The 21410-nt window shown below is 41.7% G+C and overlaps 2 protein-coding genes across 8 annotated transcripts in view; one reads left to right on the top strand and one right to left on the bottom strand.

Annotated features, from left to right (window-relative positions):
- The window catches only part of LOC26531154 (uncharacterized), a 151289-nt gene extending 137244 nt beyond the window's left edge, over positions 1-14045 (bottom strand). For all 3 annotated transcript variants that reach the window (XM_070208732.1, XM_070208730.1, XM_070208731.1), the window contains exon 1: positions 13323-14045. The gene's annotated coding sequence lies outside the window, so the exon portion shown is untranslated. The remainder of the gene's footprint in view (positions 1-13322) is intronic.
- The window catches only part of LOC6624066 (uncharacterized), a 48562-nt gene that overhangs the window by 18183 nt on the left and 8969 nt on the right, over positions 1-21410 (top strand). For 3 of the 5 annotated variants that reach the window (XM_002046254.4, XM_032435082.2, XM_070208726.1), the window contains 8 exons: positions 10890-11549; positions 13921-14057; positions 15313-15500; positions 15566-15669; positions 15738-15962; positions 16018-16148; positions 17405-17569; positions 19264-19293. In XM_002046254.4, the coding sequence (XP_002046290.2) occupies positions 10890-11549; positions 13921-14057; positions 15313-15500; positions 15566-15669; positions 15738-15962; positions 16018-16148; positions 17405-17569; positions 19264-19293 (1640 nt within the window). Of the gene's footprint in view, positions 1-9842; positions 9911-10889; positions 11550-13920; positions 14058-15312; positions 15501-15565; positions 15670-15737; positions 15963-16017; positions 16149-17404; positions 17570-19263; positions 19294-21410 lie in introns of those variants that run through there. The other 2 variants (XM_070208727.1, XM_032435085.2) reach the window with 2 other exon arrangements.

Genomic DNA, 21410 nt, shown 5'->3' with positions numbered 1-21410 from the left:
TATCTGTTGGTGGCTCAGGTCGTGCCTGAAAAGTTCGTAAGAGTTTCGTGTGCTGCTTTGCATGCCACACGTCAAGGGGTTAAGCACGGGGCCGTGTAGAGTGTTGCCCAGCCCCTCCCACGCCCCTCTATCTGTGTGAGTGAGTGTGTGTGTGTGTGTGTGCGGGCGCAAATATTTGCAAACGTGTCAATAACCCGCCCAGTGATTTATTTCATATTTGGTCTGGCTTATGAGTTTGCCTTAGCCCCTAGCTCCTATCCCTCCCCACACAACCCTTGCCAAGAGCTGAGCATGTTGCCACAGACTGTAACGGTACGCAGCCTGAAAATAGTTTTACGTGGCCGGCCGCCTGTCAATGACATTTCATATTTACAAAAAAAAAAAAAAATTAGAACGGTCTGCCGCCTGCTACACAAATTTCATAGCATACTTATGCGGGCAGCGACTGACGACAGCTGCCACACGTTGCGGCTGCAAAGTTGCAAGTGCCACAGCGTCGCCTTAAAGCCACATAAATTGTGCCGTTCCCAAGATAAAGTATCCCATATTTTTATTACCGCTGCCCATTGAAAGTGTCCACAAGGAGAGCATATTGCAAGGAAAGAAGGCTTGGTTCTTAATCTTGGGACAAGTTGATCCTATATGCCTTACGCTCTCAGAGAGATACTCAAGATAAAGATTCATTATTTTAATTATTATTATAATTCCTCCAACCACCAACTCCAACTCCCAAGAATATTTCACTTCAGCCACTTAAAAAGATAAAACCCTAATTTTGCCACGTCCAAAAGTAACTTCTGTTGCATCTTGGACACAAATGGTATCTCTTGGTCGGTTAAACTGAACCGAAAGCACTTTCGGCTTTTGATTTTTTGAAGCTGCTCCAATGTGCTCAATGAAGCGAGTGCGACGCTTTATCGCCGCCATATCCACTTTTGCCTAGCGCCTTGCCATAACCTGACTCCCACATAGACTACCCCTCAACAATCCCTCCTGGCCCCGCCTAGGCGCAGCCCATTCTCTCAATGCGCTGCCTTGACTTGATTTGATTTAAACGTTTTGCTGGCTATGTGGGTGGCCGGACGGAGACGGGAGAGCGGGGAGGTGCCATCGAGACATGGTTTATTCATGCAGCAGCCGCATTATGCAAATAGCTCTTGAGTTGCCGTTGCCACGCCTCTTTGCAGCGCCTTCGTGCGCCACTTGAAATTTGATTTTTTTTTCACAATTTCTATTTCGATTTGTTGCAACATTTCAGAGCTGAAGAGAAGCGAAGGGGGGGCAAGCTGAAGCCACTTCTCGCCGCTTCGCTTGTGAGTTGAGTTCAAGTTGAGTGCCACTTGAGAACGCGCAGCAAGGGAGCAACAGCAGGGCGGAGAGGGGGAATCAACAAAAATACAAAAAAAAGTGACTAACGCGAGATTTTGCATACATTTTTTTTTTTGTACATTTTATTTCTTATTTTTTTTTTATGGGGCAATCGAACAAGCAATTCGTCTCGGCTCTTTGTAATTGCATTATTCAGCTCACAACTTTTTCTCTTTCACGATTAAACTGATCCAACAACAACAACGACAGCAACAACAATAAACAAACAACTTCTTTGAGAAATTTGCTTCATTTATTTGTACTTTTGCCGAGGAAATTATAATACTGTCACGAAATGTGTTACGCATTGTAAGAGCCTGCTTCGACCCTATAAAGTGTGTTTATTTAAAAAGTAGATTTTCAGCTTTCAAGGTATTTTGATAAGATTTGGCACAGATCAAGCTGAATTGCCTCAGTTAATCGAAACTCAGTCGAAAATTAATGAAGTATCTTAACCAAACTGTTCTGTTACGAACTTCACCATGCTGCTCGATATTATTTAAATAAGAGAAAATAAAATCAAAATAATATCAACATTATGTTTCCTGTCTCATATAATAAAAAAACAAATTTCTACATAGAGCATATCTTCTATCTCACATATTATTTTTCTAGGGTATTTCAATTTTCTGCACTTAAAAGATAACGCTTCTTACTTGTTATTTTCATCTTGTTTAGAATGTTTTTAAAAAATTTGCATAGGAAACAAATTACTAAGGCAAAAGCAATTTTCGATTTAAGTAAAACGAAGCGAAACAATTCGCATAAATACACACATACACTCGCACACACACACACACACACACACAGATAGAAAATGATTTCCTTGCCATTTGCTTAGCAAGGCAACTGCAGGATGTGACAAATGTTTTGCAAATATGTCGCGTGTTCTTTTCGTCGCTGCCTGCCTTGTCCTGGTCACATAGACTTTTTGTTTGTATTTCACACACAAACATACACGCACACACACACACACTTACATCGTTAAACATTTCACACAGGCTGCAAATCCATGACACGCATGTCCCCAAACCCCGTCCCTCCGCTCCGTTTAGGCATTATGTTTGCTTTCAACAAAGGCAAAATAATTCAAGCGTTGCGCCTGCAAAATCAACGCAAACAATTTCTTGAAATTTCTTGATATTCCTTGATATATCTTGATATTTCTTGATATGTGTACAGCAAACCATGTTTATAAGTCGCAGATGTACACGTTGAACGTGGCCAAGAGGATGTGGAAGCACGGATGACGAGCGCACAATGTTGACAGTGGCATATTTCTTTTGAAGCCATTCATACACCCTTGCGCAGGGTAGCACATTTATGTCAACAGCAAATGTCACTTTTATGCGAATGTCAAATGTAAAGGGAAATATTGAAGAAGATATTTTCTGATCATGATAAGTACAAGGTGCAAAAAGTCTGTCAACTTCTTGGTAAAGAAAGTTTCTGCCAGTAATAAGTTTTGTTTGATAAGTTTTGATCGCATCATCAGCACATATCAGCAAAGGGTATCTAATCGTCAGCATACTGAAAAGAGCTCCCCATGCCGCTATTTAAGATATTTTCGTTCACTGAACATCAAAATTAATGACTTGCGTATCATTTCTGAGGCAACGAGTGACAGCTTTTTGCCTATTCTGCTTACATATCTCTTTGAATTTCAATTTGAATTTTGTTGTTGATTTTGCTCTTGATTTGTGTTCAGTGACCAATTGAATCGCTTTAATAACGCATCAATCAAATTCTCTGCCGGCAATTCGACAATTTGTTATGCACAATTTCAATATTTAGTCAAGAGTGCATATCGCATGCACATATCAATAAATAACTCAAATCGCCAAAACTACAAAAAAAAAATATCCGTCACTCAGGTGCGGCGCACTTTGCGTATACGCAATATTTTCTATGTGAACTGCACTCAAAGCGAGCGCAAGCGGTGCATGGCCAAAATTTGGTTTTATTAACTATAGACTTTTAATGAAAATTGTGAATCGAGCTTGATAGCCAAACAGTTTCTTCGTACTATGTAATAAAATAATTGTCCCAATATCTGAATTTTATTATTTCTCAATTTCCAACATTTATTTTCATTTTACGCAATATAAACATTGCTGATGAAAACGTTTTCACTAGGCAACAGCAAAAACTGATTACATATCTCAAAAAATGGTTCTACTTTTTTCAGACATATATTCATTTTGATTGCCAACACACTCCACTGTTTGGATACATTGAGCAGCCATTAGCATTATTTGCCCATCACGATTCAATCAATCGCAAAATTGTGATTTACCTCGGGCTGGGCCTCAAGCTCGAAACGTATCAAATGAAATTCAAATTTGCAAATTCGCTGGCTGCGTCTGTCATATTAATTAGCCAGTTGGGCTCGGATTCCAACAGATGCGCCTCCATCTCTCTCTCTCTCTCTCTCTCTTTCTCTTTTTCCCACCATCGAGCTGTCCAGAAATGACGCTAAAAACTAATTAAAATGCCATGTCATCGGGCAGGCCGACAGACAGACATCACATAATGGCACGCCCATCCCGCAGAGCTGCCCACCTAATCGAATAAATGTCATGAATAAACGCTCGAACCTCCGCTACACAAATCAGGGAGAGCGAGAAAAAAAACACATTCAGCCCAAACCAAAAACCAGAGCAAGTAGCTGACAGTTGGCTGGGGAATTCAATTCATATTCATTTGGAGCCCAACGAGTGCCATTCGAAATGGCGGCCAGTGACAGCGAACAATGAAATCAAATTAAAATACACTTTAGAGTCGCGTTGAATGAATCAATGAATCAAAGGCTAAACAATGCAATGGCAGCTCGGACAACGTGCCGAATTGTTAAATGGGAATTGAGAAGCAATTAGAAGGGCGGGCAAGAGTCGACTGAAGGCGAGGAAAAGTTGTTGCAACTGACAGGCGATTAAAAAATTGCACTAAATTAAATTAAGTTTCAAGTATTTCGTCTGCTTTAATCGTGCCCATTAAATAAATTTCATTTACATAACGCGCGCCTTGGGGCTGCTGAAAACATTTTAGGAATAGATTAAACAGGGAAAGCCAATGGGAATTGTTCCTAAAAGTAAGAGGCAAATACTCTTTTGAATATATATACCATGTGGGAAATGTGGGAAAAAATGTTAATTAAATAAAGTTGAATTGTCGTGAAGGTCGTCTAATCTTATTCTCATCAAATATTAAAAGTAAAGTAAATCTTAACATATGTTTACCACGAATTGAACTAATTTAGAATATCAAAACGTTTTGGCAAGCTCTAGAATTACCAGCTAGCATTGAGATAGAGTTAAAGGTTATTGATAAACAGGATTAAAATTTTCCAAGCTATAGGCAATTAAAACCTGCTATTTTTGTATCAAGAGCTCTGGCAAATGCTTTTAGAGGCCATTAACTCTATAAGTAGAACTTCACCGGATATTAAGAGGATATTAAGTATCCCCTTTACCCCTTCACCATCACCTAATTAACCGCCACTAAGCAACCATAATTTACCTTAAGTATCAATCAGAAACAAAGAGCATAATAAAGTGGTTGTGTGCTTGGCCGAAACTTCGTGCGAAGCTAACGTGAATAGCCAAAATATGTTTAAAATGCGAGCAACACTCAAAATTCATTAACTACATAAAGCAAACACACACACGCACACACACACACGCACACACTTATCCCCACACACTTAGACACGCATTGGGCGGCACACGCGAGTTGCTGCCTGCACGCACTTTGAGCCCGATTTAAGCGGCTTAGTGAAAGTTCTTTCCGAATGTGCAAATATGCAAATAACGAAAACAAATAAGAGAATGCCCGACTAGAAAATACCCTGTACCCAGCTCCGAGTTGCTGTCACATGTCACATTAGGCGGGAACTTTCCTTCTACTGAGCTCAACTCCTATCTTTAATAACTTCTATATAAATTGATCATAGCTAATCTAATATTCAGATATAATATATATGAAAAATATCATAGAAAATAGGCTAATTTCTTCATCGTCGAGGGTATTTAAAATATTAAACAATACCCCTGTGTATAGATCTAAGTTATATTCGATTGATCGGAGATGAAATTCGATATTAATCGAATACATATAAAGTTAAGTCATCAGCTCGAATAGATCCCGAGAATGTTTTACTGATAAAAAATGATTATGAATGGAAATGCGTCCCTTTGCCTGTTACATACATTTGCAAAACTACAAAATACACTATTTTTAAACATTTTCACTGGGTACAAGGCATAAAAAACGGAAAGAAGTAAAATGCAAACTGAAGGAACTTTGCCTGAGCTGCTTCAGTAGCTGCCTTGTCAATGTGGCAAAGTCTTGGCGTTTAAATAACTTTGACGCCCTTTTTGCATGCACACACACGAGTATGCTCCAAGTGTGTGTGTGTACGATATGTGTATACGATGTGTGTGTGTGTGTGGCATTTCCGCTCCTTATGCCGTTCACAGGGCACGCTGAAACTGAAGTAAAAGAAAACTTCTTGACGACTACGTTGACAGGGCCAAGGGAAATTTGCCTTCATTTGTCAGCTAGGGAATAACTACACACGCTTAGGCACACACACACACACACACTTCAAGCACATTCGTGTGTGTGTTTCACTCGTTACAATTTCGCCTCATTGCCAAATCTAACAGAATTGCGAATTTTCTGTTCTGCAATTCGCGTTGACTGCGCAGCATCCCTACCCTGGCGAGCCACCCCTCCATCCCGCCCCTCCCTTGGCCTTATCTCCCTTGCCGGAAAACATACACAGCCAGCAATTTGGCTCGACAACTTTTCGACTGTAGCGATACAAGTAATTTGTCTCGGGTTAAATTTGGCAAATTGTCGCAATTATCATTCCGCTTTTTGTGCGCATCTTCTAAAGGCAACTCCTTAACCTCCTTCTGCTTCTTCTTCGTCTATTCCTGCATCTTCTTCTTCGTCCACCCTTCTTAGAGAGCAGTTACTGCGCTAATGAGCCAAGACAGAGCATTCATGCATTCGCATTGAGCCGCAGCTAAAACGCCTTCAACTATGCAATTGCATTTACTTAAATTTAAAGTCTCAACGCGCTCATATATGTTCGTACGGGGAGGAAGAGGTGATAGAGGTGTTACAGCGTGCGGGGAGTGAGCGTTACTGCACTTCCCCTTCCGCTGCGGCGCCTGAGCAAAGTTTGTTAGCTAGGAAATGGCTAGGGAAGGCTGTAGACGAGAGACTGTTTCTTGCTATAAGTCAAGTTCTCTTCCGGCTGGCAGTTGCTCACGATGTTCGTGATAATGATGATGATGATGATGCGAATGATAATGATGATGATTGCAATGATTAAGATAATGATGATGCAGTTAGACGCTCTGACAGTCAAATGCAGCAGAATGCAACCGACTGCGCAATACTCTGTTCCATCTTAAATCTTCAGTTAGATCGAAAAAGAGTCTGCACAATTTATTGCTCGGTGACTCTCAAACTGTAATCTTGCTGTCAAGTTTAGAGGCAATAGCTCTCCTAATCTCCCGCCTAATCAATATACTCTTTTTCACTCTATGAACAGAGCATTAAAACAACAACAACAACAACAACTGGCAATGCCGCTGGCTACAGCGAAACGACGCACATGTCTTTCAACACTTTTTATATGCAACTATTTTGCATACGCCAAACACACACAAAGTCAGGGGTTTTTCTCTTCAAAATCCACACACACACACTTGTGTGGTGTGGTTTTAATGTGTGTGGTTGAGGTTGCTGGGATATTGATGTTTGCTGCGTTGACTTGAGCATGGCGGTCGTAGATTTCAACGCTTGTCGTAACTGATACCGTACGTATATAAGTATGTACATGTATATCTTCCCCACGTTGGGTGCCATTAAGGTCGGCCATTTCTCTGTGTGTGTGTGGGGGGGGGGGGGGGGGGGGAGGGGGGAGCTGTGCTTGCTTTCTTCTTACGTTTAACCATCATCTTCTACACCTCCAACTACCACTATGTCTCTGCTTCGTAAGCAGATATGGGGGCTATCTGTGTGTATGTGCGTGTGTGTTCGGGAGGATGTGCGTGTGAGTGTGTGTGTGTTTTAGTGTTGATAAGAAAGCAAACGTCACGATAAACAAGTTGCTGTTGTTTTGATACCCTGTTTAGCCATTCGAAATGGTTTAGAATAGGTATATTGTTGCTTGGCAAATTTATGTAACAGGTAAAAGAAGACTTTGGCATATATATACTTGATCAAAATTAAGAGTCGAACAGATCTGTCTGATCGGTTTGTCTGTACAGGGTCTCTTAAGAACTAGATATCTAATGTGTTAATTACAATTTTCCAGTTTTTGAGCTCATCCTAAAGTTTATAAGCGCTCGAAGCATAAACTTCAATAGAGTCTGGCTTAACATATTGAAAACTTCCCCTTCAGGTTTTGTACCTTTCACAACTAACTATAGATTCGGAAGGTATTTAAAGGTAAAAGGTACAACGTACAGGAGTTATTGCTAGTCGAGCAGCCTCAACTGTAGCTTAGTTGTACTTGTTTTTGTTGTTGTTTTGTTATTGAAACTACCGCAATAGACGAGTAGCAAGAAGAAGCAGAAGAAGTAGAAGAAGCAGCACAAGTGCAAATTTGAAAGGTTTTTGACATTGCTTCATTGCTGTGCCCGTCTCCCACGGCAGTGCCTCCCTCCCCCCTCCCCGCCCCTTTCCACCCTCTGCGTTTCTATTGCAGCCTGTGCTTTTGTTTTCAAGTTTACTTTGCTGTTTACTTTGCTGCTTACTTTACTTGAAGCACGTCTGGAAAAGTCTTTAAGCCATTTCACACTGGACCATAACGAAAATGCACTTTGCTCAGATTTTACAAGGCACGAGCGCTGCGAGTCGGGGAAAATTACGTTTTATGGCACGAAAACAAAGTTTTTCGAATATCAAAAATTATTAGCAATTTAATGCACGACTAGCCAGGAGCCAAGGCACAGAAGCACAGAAGCACAGAGCGTACAAAGTGCCCCGTCCAGCTTTCACTTCACTTTTCTAGCTTTGGAAAACCATGGCAAGTGCTCGATTTTGTGGCAAATTTTACTGACGCCAGACGCCATAACAGTTGCAGTTACAACGGAGCCAAGGGCCAAGGGTTGACGGGAGGGGGGGGACAACACTGACATGGATATGTTAAAAACAACATGTTTTTAGTTCTACTTTATACACTACGCCAGAGTAGAGCACATAAGTTGGGCTATACAGGAGGCACTCTATTTTGTAAATTTAACATCGCAAGCATTAAAGACGTGGAATATGTAAAAATTTAATGGGCCCAAATTTTGTTAAACTTATTTTTGGGCTTTTCATAGCATAAGACTCTCAATAATAATGGAAAACAATCATTCCCGACTTTCAAGTTCCTTAACTTTGTCAAAACTAAACTGATCTTAATTTTTTTTTGCATTATTCTAACTTTGTGTTAACTTTTTGTGAAACTGCAGCAAATGATCCTCCTCTTTTTTTTCCATTTCCACACATTATAAACAAGTTTTGCTAGACATAACTTTGCTAGAACTTATTAAACAAATGTTTGGCTAGAGAATTATCCTTAAAGGGCATTTATAGTGCACTTTGTTGCAACGCGGTTAGCCCCAACAATTTTCATGTTGTTTTGTGCAGCAGCCGCAGCAAAAAAGCAGCATCAGCAGCAGCAGCAGCAACAGCAGTTTCCGTGCCGCCGCTGTCCTCGTTGTTGTTGTTCGTGTTGTTGTTGTTGTTGTTGTTGTTCGTTGCCGTCGTCGACGTCATTTGCCGTCTGCCGCCAAAGTCGTCGCCGTTGCCGGCGTTGTCTGTCCCACATTTTGGTCCATCCGTCGTGGCATCCACGTCTGTTCCATGTCTGTGCATCTAATTTAAAATTATGCAACTGTTTTTCTTTTTTTTTGTTATGCTTTCGCCCCAACCCCTAGCCACCGCCGTCTCCACGCCCCTAGACGCTGCCATTTCCCACTGGCACTCATTGACTTGCCGACTCTGTTGTTGTTGTTGTTGTTGTTGCTGCTGTTTTGGGGTCCCGCGTTGCAAGCCCCAAACAACGGTAATAAATCATCAGCAGAGAGCGGGGCAGCAATAGGGCAGCCTTAACCCAATCCCTCTCCCGCTTCCCCTCTCTCACTTTATCCTACTCTCTCTCTCTCTCCCTCTCTTTTGCTCTGATTGCTGTGGCTGTTGTTTTTCATTCGCATCGTTATCACTGACTGCTGCAATCGACAGCCAGCCCCGCCCGTCCCCCGCTCTGTCACTCTAGGGGCCCGTGTCGAGCGATGCACAAAAAAGCACATTAATCAATTGCTGTACAACGTCTGTTCTATACTCTTTGGTCGCTGGGCCCGGCCGCATATATTTCCATTGTGTTGTGCCACAGAAAGTACCGTTACACGCTTGGCGTACGCCAAAAAAAAAAAAAAAAAAAAACACTTGCCCCCCTTCTTGTCGCGAAACACACACATTTTTGCACATTATGTGCAAGGCGCGTGAAAATTCGTCCTTAGGAAAATTCGCGCAAGTATAAAAACGAAAACGAAAAACAAAAATGACAATAAAAAAAAATAAATGAAATAAAAAAATTTAAAAAATAAAACACACTAACAAATAAAAAATGTTTATGCTGCAAAAATATATATTTACGATCCTGCTGCAGACGTCGACTGCGACTGCGACGCAGGCAGCGCATTTATTTCAATTTATGCGCCCAGCGATAAATATTTGGCCATAAATTTGGCGAATAAATCGCCAACTGAGCCGCATGCAAATCCTGTCTTCTTTTTTTTTGTCGTCATTTTGTTTGTGCATTTGAATACAAATATGTATTCGTGAATATTCATAAAAGTGCGCACAATAATGCATAATAAGCATTGAGATTAAGCCAAAACGAATACAAAATTGAATTATAAATATTAAATCAAATTTATAATTTTAATTCGGCAGTAGCCGCACAGCTGATACACTTGCTCTCGCATTACACTCGTATATAAATCTAAGAACAACGAAAACAAATACTTTGGACAGCAGCTGTGCTTCTTCTTTTGCTGTCAAATGTACTTTATATACATTTAATTCTTAAATAAATTCTGTATTTATTGTGGTCATCCGAAGCACTCGACTAATTTTTTGAGACAGGAGGAAAATAGGTGAAGTATTCTCGCTCTTTACGACTAATTTTAGGGCTTTAGCTCTAGCTGTCTTCGATATATGCCAAGAAATAAATAAAACCTGAGTTGCTAATCGATATATATCGATTTCGAGAATATAAAGGGAGTAATCGATGCCTGCAAAAGTTTTATTTGAGTATAATAACTCTTATTATCTCTGATATTGATGCGTTTATATAGTTGAGTAGTCAGAGTTGTCGCCTTGTGCTTGTTTTAAATGCCTAAACAACTTTCTGATACCCTTATATTTTAGTACCCGTAGGCTATAAAAGTAATTATGCATAATATTGATAAATAAATTACAAATTGTTCAACACTTTTTATTTTTTGCAGATACAACAAACACAATAATGACATTGAAATGGCGCCAGAAATACAAAAGCAGAAAAAGGCCAAAGAAACTGAAACAACAACGAATAAATGCAACAACAACAGCTGCAACAACAACAACAACAAACACTGCCGCAACAGGAACAAAACAATTCAGACTGAGAGAGAGTATGGAGCAGCCCAGCTCGAGCAATTGGCAGTCAAATGAGCGCCACATAACTGTCACGCAAATGTTGCAAGTGCCAACAACAACAACAACAACAACAAGAACAACAATGGCAACACAATGTCATGCAATTAAGGCTTCCAGCTGCAACAGCGGCCATTGTCAGCTGCGTCAACGTCAACGTCAACGTCAGCGTCACGTATTTCCGACGTCAACGTCGACGCTGACGCTGCTGCTCTCGCTGGCCGCAACAGCAGCCATTGCAGCAACAACAGCAACAGCTGCAGCAGCAGCAGCAGCAGCAGCGGTCGCCGCCTCCACATCAAACGCTGCCAAACCTGCCAATTTGTCTGGTTCCGGAACCGGCTCCAGCTCCGGTTCGGGCTGCTCCCTTGCCGAGTTCAGCTGCTCGAATGGACGCTGCGTGCCATTGAGCAAATTTTGCAATAACAACAACGATTGCGGCGATGGCAGCGACGAGCCGCGCTTCTGCACACGTAAGTAGTGAGGGCAAAGGGGATGGAGTGTGGGAGGGGGCGGGGCCAATTATGCAAAGCTGTCATAAGAGATTAGCCGCACGACAAACCTGTGTGTGCAACAGGAAACGCTTCTTCTGTTTGCTTAATTTACGGGCCAAGGGAAACAAATCGAACTCTGATATATCCCCTCACTTTTTGCCCTAACTCTTTTTGCTTTCAATCTGAAAATTTAAGCTTAGCTACACTGCAAGCAAACAGAGACTTTAACAAAGTGAAAGTAAGGCGAAGACAGTAAACGCTCGCAAAATCAAACACCTCGGCATCACAGCTGATTCTGTTTTGCCTAAGCCCTAAACTTTCATATATGAAAAAAAAAAGTGTTATATAAAATATACTTTAAATTTTAACCTATTTTTATTTATTATTGTGTATTGTTTTCTAATAAATCTACCCTCCCTCATTTGCGTACGCTTTACACAATTTTCAAGCCACCACTGTAGCTTAACTGTTATATGTATGTATATGCATAACAGCAGATTACAAAGATCATACGATTTTGCAAAACGCTGCAAGTTTCGTTTTGCATGCCCTTTTGCGTCTTCCTCTCTGCCACTCTCTCTCCCACTCTTCAAATTGATCATTTATTACGCATATAACTGTAAAACTACCAATGCTCTAGCGGCTTTTTTCGCCGCAGTGTAGCGAGCAGCCACTTTGCTCCCAACGTTTAACGTTCTCCCGCCACACAACCAGCCGTCATGTGTAAATGTAATTAAGCACTCTCACACTCACGCGCACACACGTTCACATTTCGACCCACACACACACACACAGTATATGTACATATATACACAACGGCTGAAGCCCTCATAATGGCGGCAAAGTGAACTTCTCACTTTGCCAATTGGCTGCCCATTGGAGCCGTGTGCCCGGCGCACTCTCGGCTGCCAGTCATTGGGAAGGGGAAGGAGGGGGGGGTACAACATGTCAAGCGTTGATGAATTTAATTAAGTATTTTCAATGACATTCGATGAGCGAGGATCAGAACAGCAATTACAAAACTAATAAAAAACAAAAAAAAACCAAATTTAATAAGGGACAACGCGTTGGTGCTTAATTGAAAAACGAGCGAACACATTGTGGGTGCACCGTTAAGCGCAGGTACATAATTTGATCTGGAAGGCCCAACAAAACAATTTCAACAATTACCGTTTTAAATTGAGCGCTTTGACGGCCGCTCGAATGCTGCTGCTTGTTGTTGTTCTTGTTGCTGCTGATAGTCAGTGCGATGTGTTCGTATGTATATGCATATATATGTATGTATGTATGTATGTATGTATGTACGTATGCAGCTGGGTATGCGTGTATATATGTAAGCATGTCATATGCATATTCGTATTACACGCATAATTATCTAATTGAGTATTGATAGCCGCTCGTCTGCCTGTTTGATTTGATTGAATGCAGCTGCAGCAGCAGAGCATCAGCAACTATAACAACAATGATGCTCAGTTGAGGTATTAGCAGACAAATTGAATGGAAATCTATTTAGCCAATTGTCCGTCCAGGCCCAACACAAATCCTATGCATTTTTAATAATACTAATTGAAAAGGAATTTGTAACAACAGTAAGATTGACAATTGTCATGCAAATTGTATTGCAAATTGGATTTTCTACAAAATAAAATCTTATGAAATTTGCATTCCAACTGGAAGGCAACCAACGGTAAATGAACGAAAAGGAGATGGCAGAGAGAGATAAAATGAAAAATTTTTGTTGCTTGCACTTACCACACACACACATACGATTTGCATTTTATGGCTGCCAGTTGCAAATAAACACAAACAAACACTGAACACATGTAAACCATGTTTGCTAAATTATATATAACACAACAATTTAATAATTATTCACAAAATGGACTCATACGGATTATTGAAACACAGAGCGACCGAACTTTGATCGAAGCAGCGCGAGAGCACGATTACCAACTGATATCGATACCTTAGTGATGCCAGACTGATATAAAATATCGATTAGTAATTATGCTGCCAGGCCTATACAAGAAGAATGTTACCGTTCAATAATAATAAGCCTATACATTTAACAGAAAATGCTTTTATCTGAATGTTGTTTACATTTTTTTTTGGCGATTGCATGTTAAGCCGCTGTTCAATCAACAGGCAATTAGCAGCTGGCTGTTGTTTATGGCACCTAACAAAATGGCGTCATTTCAATGGACGCGGATCTTGATAATTGGCAGGGGTACGGGGTGAGAGGGAATTGTGGTTGCCTTGGCAAACAAACAACAAACCTCGAAAGCTAATTGCGTTTAACATGTTTTGATTAGATGCTAACAATTATTGGCGCGCCCCCTCCATTTTGCAGGATGTAATCGCACCTACTACGGGGATATTGGACAGACATACGCTTTGGAGCTGCATCGACCCAAACAGGATCGGGTGCCCTTTGTCTGTGTGCTCACGTTTACGGCAGCGGGCGGACAGCACGGTGATGTGGTGCAGGTGAGTACACAAACCCCCACCCCCCCACGCCCCCTCTCCTCCTGCTGTTACAGCAGCAGCTGGCTTTCAGAATTCATTTGCCAAGTGGGATAAAGTATGCCATTAAAAAGATAAGCAACAACAACAAGAATGCCCGATATTGATTTCAAAGCCAGTCAGTGGAGCATCGCAAATCCCAATCCCAAAGGCGTGCACCGAACGAAGCGTAACTCCAGCTGACAGGCCAGTGCGAACATCCCTACTCCAGCTCCAGCTGCTGCTCCAGCTCCTGACAGGAAGCCAATGCCGGCGCCTGTTAGTTATTACGCCACTTCACACCTTATTCTTTGGCCGGGGGCACTTGGCCAACGGCTTTGCCACGCTCGAGTGCGTTCCGGGAGCATCCTGTGGGGCGGCCAACAAGCCATTGCCATTGATATCTACTCACAGATACGCAACTGGCCAAAGGTTTATTATGGCCCAAACAGCTATGTATGCCCTGTACACCTTAAGAAGGGGTATAATGAAGGTGACGGGGGACAGAAAGCAATTGCAATCGTAAGATATCGTTGACTGTGGGCGTTAATTAGAGCATTTATGCCTTAAATCGATTACAAACTGTTTCTGCCCAGAATCGATAAATATCGATTTATCTTCGTGGCTTTTTGGCCATTTCCTGCAGTTTATATCCACTAAATATGGCATTCCACTTGCCTTACAAAGATTTAATTTATGTCAATTAATCGATAATTGTCCATAATCGATAAATATCGATTTCTCTTCATGGCTTTTTAGCCATATCTTGTAGATGACATTGACAAAATATGGCATGTGTTTTCCATTTGCCTTTATTAACATTGAATTTAAGCAAATTAATCGATAATTAAGCGTTTAGCTTTAAATCGATAAATATCGATTTGAAGACCTGCTGATTTTAAAGAAGACTTGCAGATTTGAAGAGCTAGAGACTCAATATTGGGAATGTAGATTCCCGTTTCGCAAACATGGATCAACCTCCAAACGTAAGATAACTCTTATATCTAAAATCGATAAGTATCGATTCCTAGTATCGATTCCCGTTTGATTATGTTTAGTTCACATTATCGATAGCTCGTTTAATAGAAGCAGATAAATGGATGTAGGCCAGCTCGGAGCTGATTACAGGGTAACTCGTAGTCGCTCAACCTAGACTGGCGCACTTTTAATTGTTTTTGCTGCACTTTTTATTCAATCACAACTTTGTTGCTGCCTATTTTCCACTTTCCCATGGTCACAGGTAACACTGGACAGCTTCACCATTGGCCGCTTCACCAGCTACGTGCACGAGGGCTGCCCGGATGGGTACATGCAAATCGCGGAATCCGCACGGACGCCCATTGGCGGCATGTGGTGCGGCAGCTCGTGGGGACCAGTATTATTCTATAGCGAGACGCGCAGCCTGATATTCACCATCAAGCTGAACAGGTGAGCGTTAGCTGGCGTGTCCCACCTGTTCGTGTTCAACTAATGAGGTTTATTTCTTGCCAAAGACTTGCCCGGGATCAAAGCGGCTACAACTTCGACTTTCGCATTAGGTACAAGGTGCTCTCAAAGGATAGCTCCGTGACACGCTACGGCGGCATTAAGCTGGCAGGTAAATCCGAACGAACAAAGCCCAGTCAAGAGGATTTCATTTACTTTCTCATCCTCCCGCCTGCCCAGAGCTCAGCCAGTGGCACAATCGCAGCAGCTTCCTGAATCCACAGCAACAGCAGCAGCAGCAGGCTTTGGAGGACTTTACAAATTCTAGTGGCGCTCGCTCGGATCGCTATGGCCAGGATTTCAGCCTGTTTAGCGCGTATGCGAATAACAAGACCTTCATGGATTCACTGGAGAAGCCGCTGCCAAAGGACGAGCACAACTACACCGAGCCCAAATACTATCTGGGTAAGTGGGCCGCAAGTTGAAACCCAGACTTTTATACTTGAACCCCACTTCACAGGCGACCTAATACCGGGCACCTATTGCTCGCGCATCTTCAGCGATTGCGACAAGAAGCCCTGCCGCCTGCAATCGCCCAACTATCCGGGCATCTATCCGCGCAATCTCACCTGCTACTATGCGGTGCGACAGGTAAGCAACCGAGCAATATTCACCTGCCCACAAAGCAACCGGAGAGCTGGTTGTCAGTGTTTAGCGCCTCATTATGTGTCCCCTAATGCCCCGCCTCCACCTCCTGCTGCTCTCCTGCTGAGCGCATTAACACCGCCCGCATTAGACTCAAGCGTTGCCCTTGTCTCTTGGCTCATAAAAATGTCACATTACAACAAAAAATTATGCGCTAAATTTCTTGGGGATTCGACAAAGTTCAAAAGTCGTCGGGACAGCGAGTCGATTTAAAAGCAATTTACATTCCCTAAATGGAAAGCGTTTTCTTTTTTTATTATAATTAACTCAGCGAGCCGCAGTTCGTTTCTCCGTGCCATAAAAAGTCTATTAAGCTCGACATGTGCTTATTCTGCAGGTCTTGGGCGTATTCGAATATTTATGTATGGCATATTTTTTTAACAATAAGCATTAGGCGAGAATTATGATTAAAATTGTGTCAGAAGTGGATTCTGATTGCAGGTGGAATATAAGTGAAAGCGATCAAAATCACTTTATGATAGAAAGTTTATAGATTTTCGTTTCGTTTATATTTGAAGGCAATCTCAGAATCTTTCTTGCAGCAACAACTTATTTTTAGATACTTTTTGTCTAACCTGAGACAGTAGGGACTTCAATAGCTCTAAGAGATATTATTTAAATCAGAAAGCAACATTTTTTGAATTGAATTGCATCGATTTTTCTTGTAGTAAAAACTTCTTATAGCTAGTTCTGTCTAACTTCAAACATTGAAGACTTTAAGAGGACTAAAGGACTTTTTTAAAGTCGGAATATTTACACGCTGAGCATGAAAACTTAAATCAAGAACAATTTGCTCAAAATTGTAGATAAGAATCTTTAAGTTTAGAATGTTTTTCAGTATCAGAGGTTCTTAACTGAAGAAGAACCAATTGAATTGTTAGCTATATAACTGAAAGATATTTATTACTTCAAGCTTTCAAGTTCTGAGCTCAATTAGCTAGATGAATAGATAGTTGCAAGGGCTTAAACGCATTCAAAAGCGATTTATTGTAGAGAAGATTTTATTAAGGCGTGAGAGTAGCTACGAATTTAACTATTTAATGAGGTAATTCAAACCAGTTGCAGCTCGTCTGGCTCGTCTTATATTTTCTTTGGGGGGAAGGGAGAGCTTTACTTAAAGCATTCGCAATGCAGCTGGCTGTTATTTATTTAGTGAGAGCAGTTCATTAATTTGCATTTAATTGTGCTTTGATTCAATACAGCACGATGTGCCTCATGGCAAGCATGCGCTGATTTTAGTTAAACAGCCCAAAGGGAATCTGGTCTGGATATCCACGCAGGAGACGGCAACCCAGCCGAGTGCCAGCGACAAGGATAAGAAACTGGAGCCGAGGCTAAAAACATGGAATGACTGCGATTACATTCAGGTAATTAAAATGGCCTTTAAATGCACTTTACTCAGAATCCCACACCACCCCCTCCACCACCCTCTCGCCCGCTTACAATCAACGAGACTCTCCCGCTGTCTGTATATGCCCAGCTCGGCCAATGGCCGGCAAACAGGACAAACGAGTCCTGGCAACTGCGCAAAAAACGACAAATTGAAAATGAAAGAAATGAGCAAAACTCGACAAAAATCTGTTGTTTGCAGCATTCCAGTTCCAACCAGACCACGACCAGACCCAATCCCGCCCCACGCCCTGCCCTCGCATTGTGTTTGACTATGGCCCACATCCAGCTGTCCAGCTGGCACGTCCGTTGTCCGCTGTCCAAATCCGACATTGCCTTGAGCTTCGATAGGCTTTCAGTGCGAAATTGTGGGAAGTGTTAATTTCGTAGCCTCTTTGTTTGTCATTGCGAGCAGAGCGCAAAGGGAACGAGTCTAGCTCTAAAGAAAACCGAAGGCTTCCAACTCTTTTCTCAGCTCTTATCGAGTGTAAAGAGAAAAAAAATCAAGGAAAAGCAAAGCAGAATGGAAACCTTATGAGAGTCTAATTAGTTAAGCATTTCTCTAGCCGGTAAATTATAATTATAGCTTGCTAATAAACTGCTTAAATGAAAGTTCGATTATATATTCCACTAAAATATCCACCTCAACTTTAATAGATGTAGCAAATTTCGTTGAAGGTGGAAGCTAGCTTGAAAATTTATTTCAAAATAGGGAGATTGGAATATTATCACAAGTTCAATGCAAGCATGAGCTTAGAAATTACTCCAAATTTATCTAAATATCTTGAAAACAAACTAAAAAAGAAAACTATTTTAAGCTAAGCTCAAGCTGGAAAGGGTAGAAATTTCGATAAAAGTAAACTCAAGATTATCTTGCAAGATTAGCTCGAGGGCAAATTTACATGTTAAAGCTCTTGAATAGAAAAATCCAAAAGCCTATTCTAATATTGGCAGAAAATTTCCTAAATCATAATACATTTTCTGCAATACCTTTAAAAAGGTTCAGATTAGGAGAAGATGTAAGGTTAAGAAAATGTCTCAGCTGTCCTTCAAAGTTCTTGCCAGGCTTAAGGGTATATATTCCTTAAAGACAGAGGAATGTTTAGGAATGTTGGAAGAGTAAATGCCAAGGTATACCGCCACATCTTAGTTTTTGCTCCGTTTTTCGAGATCTTACTTTCTCTCTAAGATATAAGATGACCTATAAGATATACTGATCAATATCTATAGACCTAGGAGATAGCAGACTTTAAGTTTATCTGGCATGGAGATTTATCTTATTCAAATATATCATAAAGTCCTCAGACAATTGGAAGGATATCGCTCTCTCCCTCTCTCCCTCTCTCTCTCTCTCTTTCTCTCTCTCCTTGAGATATAAGATGCAAGATAAGATATTCTAATCAATTTCTATAGACTTAGAAGGCAGCAGACTTAAAAGTTCCCAGCCTTAGAGTTTTCTGTTTCTTAATCAAAGTCCTTCGACAATTGGAAGACTGTACCCCAAAGTATTTCGCCTCATTTGTAGCTTCTACTCTCTCTCACTCTCTCTCTCTCTCTCTCTCTGTCTCTCTATCGCCAACACCTCATTTCGCTCTGAAATGCACCTTAATCAATTGTGTTTTATCGCCAAGCTACATATATTCTATATGTGTATATATATTTTCTCTAATAGGAAAATGTAAAGCCCAAATGGAAATCAACGGTAAAGAATCTCTGTAGACATGCTACAAAAACAAAAAAACCAAAAAAAACCTTGTTTTCACACATAGCGCCTAACTAATTTAGTCGTAGTCGCGCACCTTAACTAATCACCCAAAAGGCACACACACACCCCCCACCCCCTCACGCCACCTACCCCCTCATGGCCAGCTCAGCACACAGCACACACCCCAGCCCCAGCCGGCGCTTTATTGTATCTAATCTCTTGCAACAATTGTTTGTCATCTTATGCCAAGGCGCAAGATTAATCAGCCTGGCAGCCAAAAGGGACATTCATCGAATGATAGATAATATATTCATTACGGGCAGGTAACGAGCAACGGGAGAGGGGAGGGGGGTTGTTGGGAATTCGTCAGTCGGATTTATATAAATGAACACTCGACACGCACATCATAAATCGCACAATAAAGCTGCATGTGGTGGGGGAGGGGGAGGGGAGGCGAGGAAGAGATAGCTCTATATATGGAGTACATTAGGCGATGTTGTCCTGGCCGCATGTCCTGTGCAAAAGTGGACGAACGTGCCGAGCGAGGCCTCAGCTTATGCAAATTGTGTGTAAATTATTGCCGCAGGATATTCATCTAATGCACGCCAGGACATTCGCCACGGCCCCCACCTCGGCCAGCTCATGAATAGCTATATAGATGCGTTTGGGCCACTTTTCTGATGAATTTCACTTCCGGTCGCAAGTTCTTAAAGCGACCGCCTTGCGGGGAGCCCTGTGGCCCGGCACTTTACTTTGCCGCGAAGGACACTCGACGTGCTATTTGCCTTGAATTAGCAATAAAATGTTTTGACGAGCATTTGCTCGCCTCTTTCTATACCCACGGCAAATGGGCTAAAGGAGTATTTTAGTTAAGTGCAAATTTATGTAACGTTCAGATGGAGGCTATTTCGATTGGGATGATGTGGGCGTGTCCAGCTGTCTTTCTGTCTGTGCAGGCGAAACTCTCGAACTGCACAAAAGCTAGAGAGTTGATTTTTCGCTTATCGATATTCCCTTTATCGATTTCGGCTTCGATAAATGCCGATAAATAATATTAAGAACTGGTTTTTTAAGCAAAGCTCGAAAATTATAAGTGCGAGTCAGATAAAACTTGGCATGAAGGTGTTTGGATAGCATATTTCAGATGAAAAACCATTCATTCTAGAAAAATCGCCACCACATTATTGATCAAATATAAGGCCTTAGACTTTAGTATATATATTATTTGCGACCTTAACATATCATAAGGAACGGACAATAAGCGCAGAAGGGGCTGGAGAGTAGCTTAGGAAGGGTATTTGCTAGTCGTTCAGTTTAGGGGATCAAAGCAGTTGCTTAAGAAGGCATCTACAGGGTATTTGCTAGTCGTTCAGTTTTGGGGCTCACAACAGTTGCTTAAGAACGCATTTCCCTGCATAATATGGGCCTAGAGAGTGGCATCTACAGGGTAATTGCTAGTCGTTCACTTTTGGGAGTCACACCAGCTACTCAAGAAGGCATTTCCCATGCATAGTGTGAGGCGGGAGAGTGGCATCTACAGGGTATTTGCTAGTCGTTCACTTTTGGAGCTCACACCAGCTACTCAAGAAGGCATCTACAGGGTATTTGCTAGTCGTTCACCTTTGGGACTCACACCAGCTACTCAAGAAGGCATTGCCCATGCAGACAGTGGACCTGAACACTGCTGCTTACAGGGTATTTGCCGGTCAGTCACCTTTGGGGCACACTTTCTTATTTCCTTGAAGTTTTTGTTTTATTTTTTGTTAGCCGGACAAACTATGTATTCAATTTCGTTATCCTTCGCTCGTGACCGTTGGCTAATTCCTTTTTGGGGCTGTCGCCATTAAATGGTCGTTGTGCCCCGCACAGCGTGCATTGCCTGGCAAATCCCGGAGATCCGGCAGACCAGAGGACACTTTTTGGCCATTCAGTTGGAAGCGGCAATCCGCACAAATGGCGTGCAGAAATGCACGAAGGACGAGCTGACTTCATGCTGCCTACAAATTGTCCTTTTCATTCCCTGCACCATCTATTTTTTATTTTTTTTTTCCCCTACTTTTTGTCGCGCTCCTAAACCAGCCCTGGTCTAAAGTGTTGGCCATTTTGGTGCGGCA

This window comes from Drosophila virilis, chromosome 3 (assembly GCF_030788295.1).
Source record: "Drosophila virilis strain 15010-1051.87 chromosome 3, Dvir_AGI_RSII-ME, whole genome shotgun sequence".
In the NCBI taxonomy this organism is placed as follows: Eukaryota; Metazoa; Arthropoda; class Insecta; order Diptera; family Drosophilidae; genus Drosophila; species Drosophila virilis.
The sequence above is the reverse complement of the archived record's forward strand: the minus strand, read 5'-3'. Positions and strand labels throughout refer to the sequence as shown.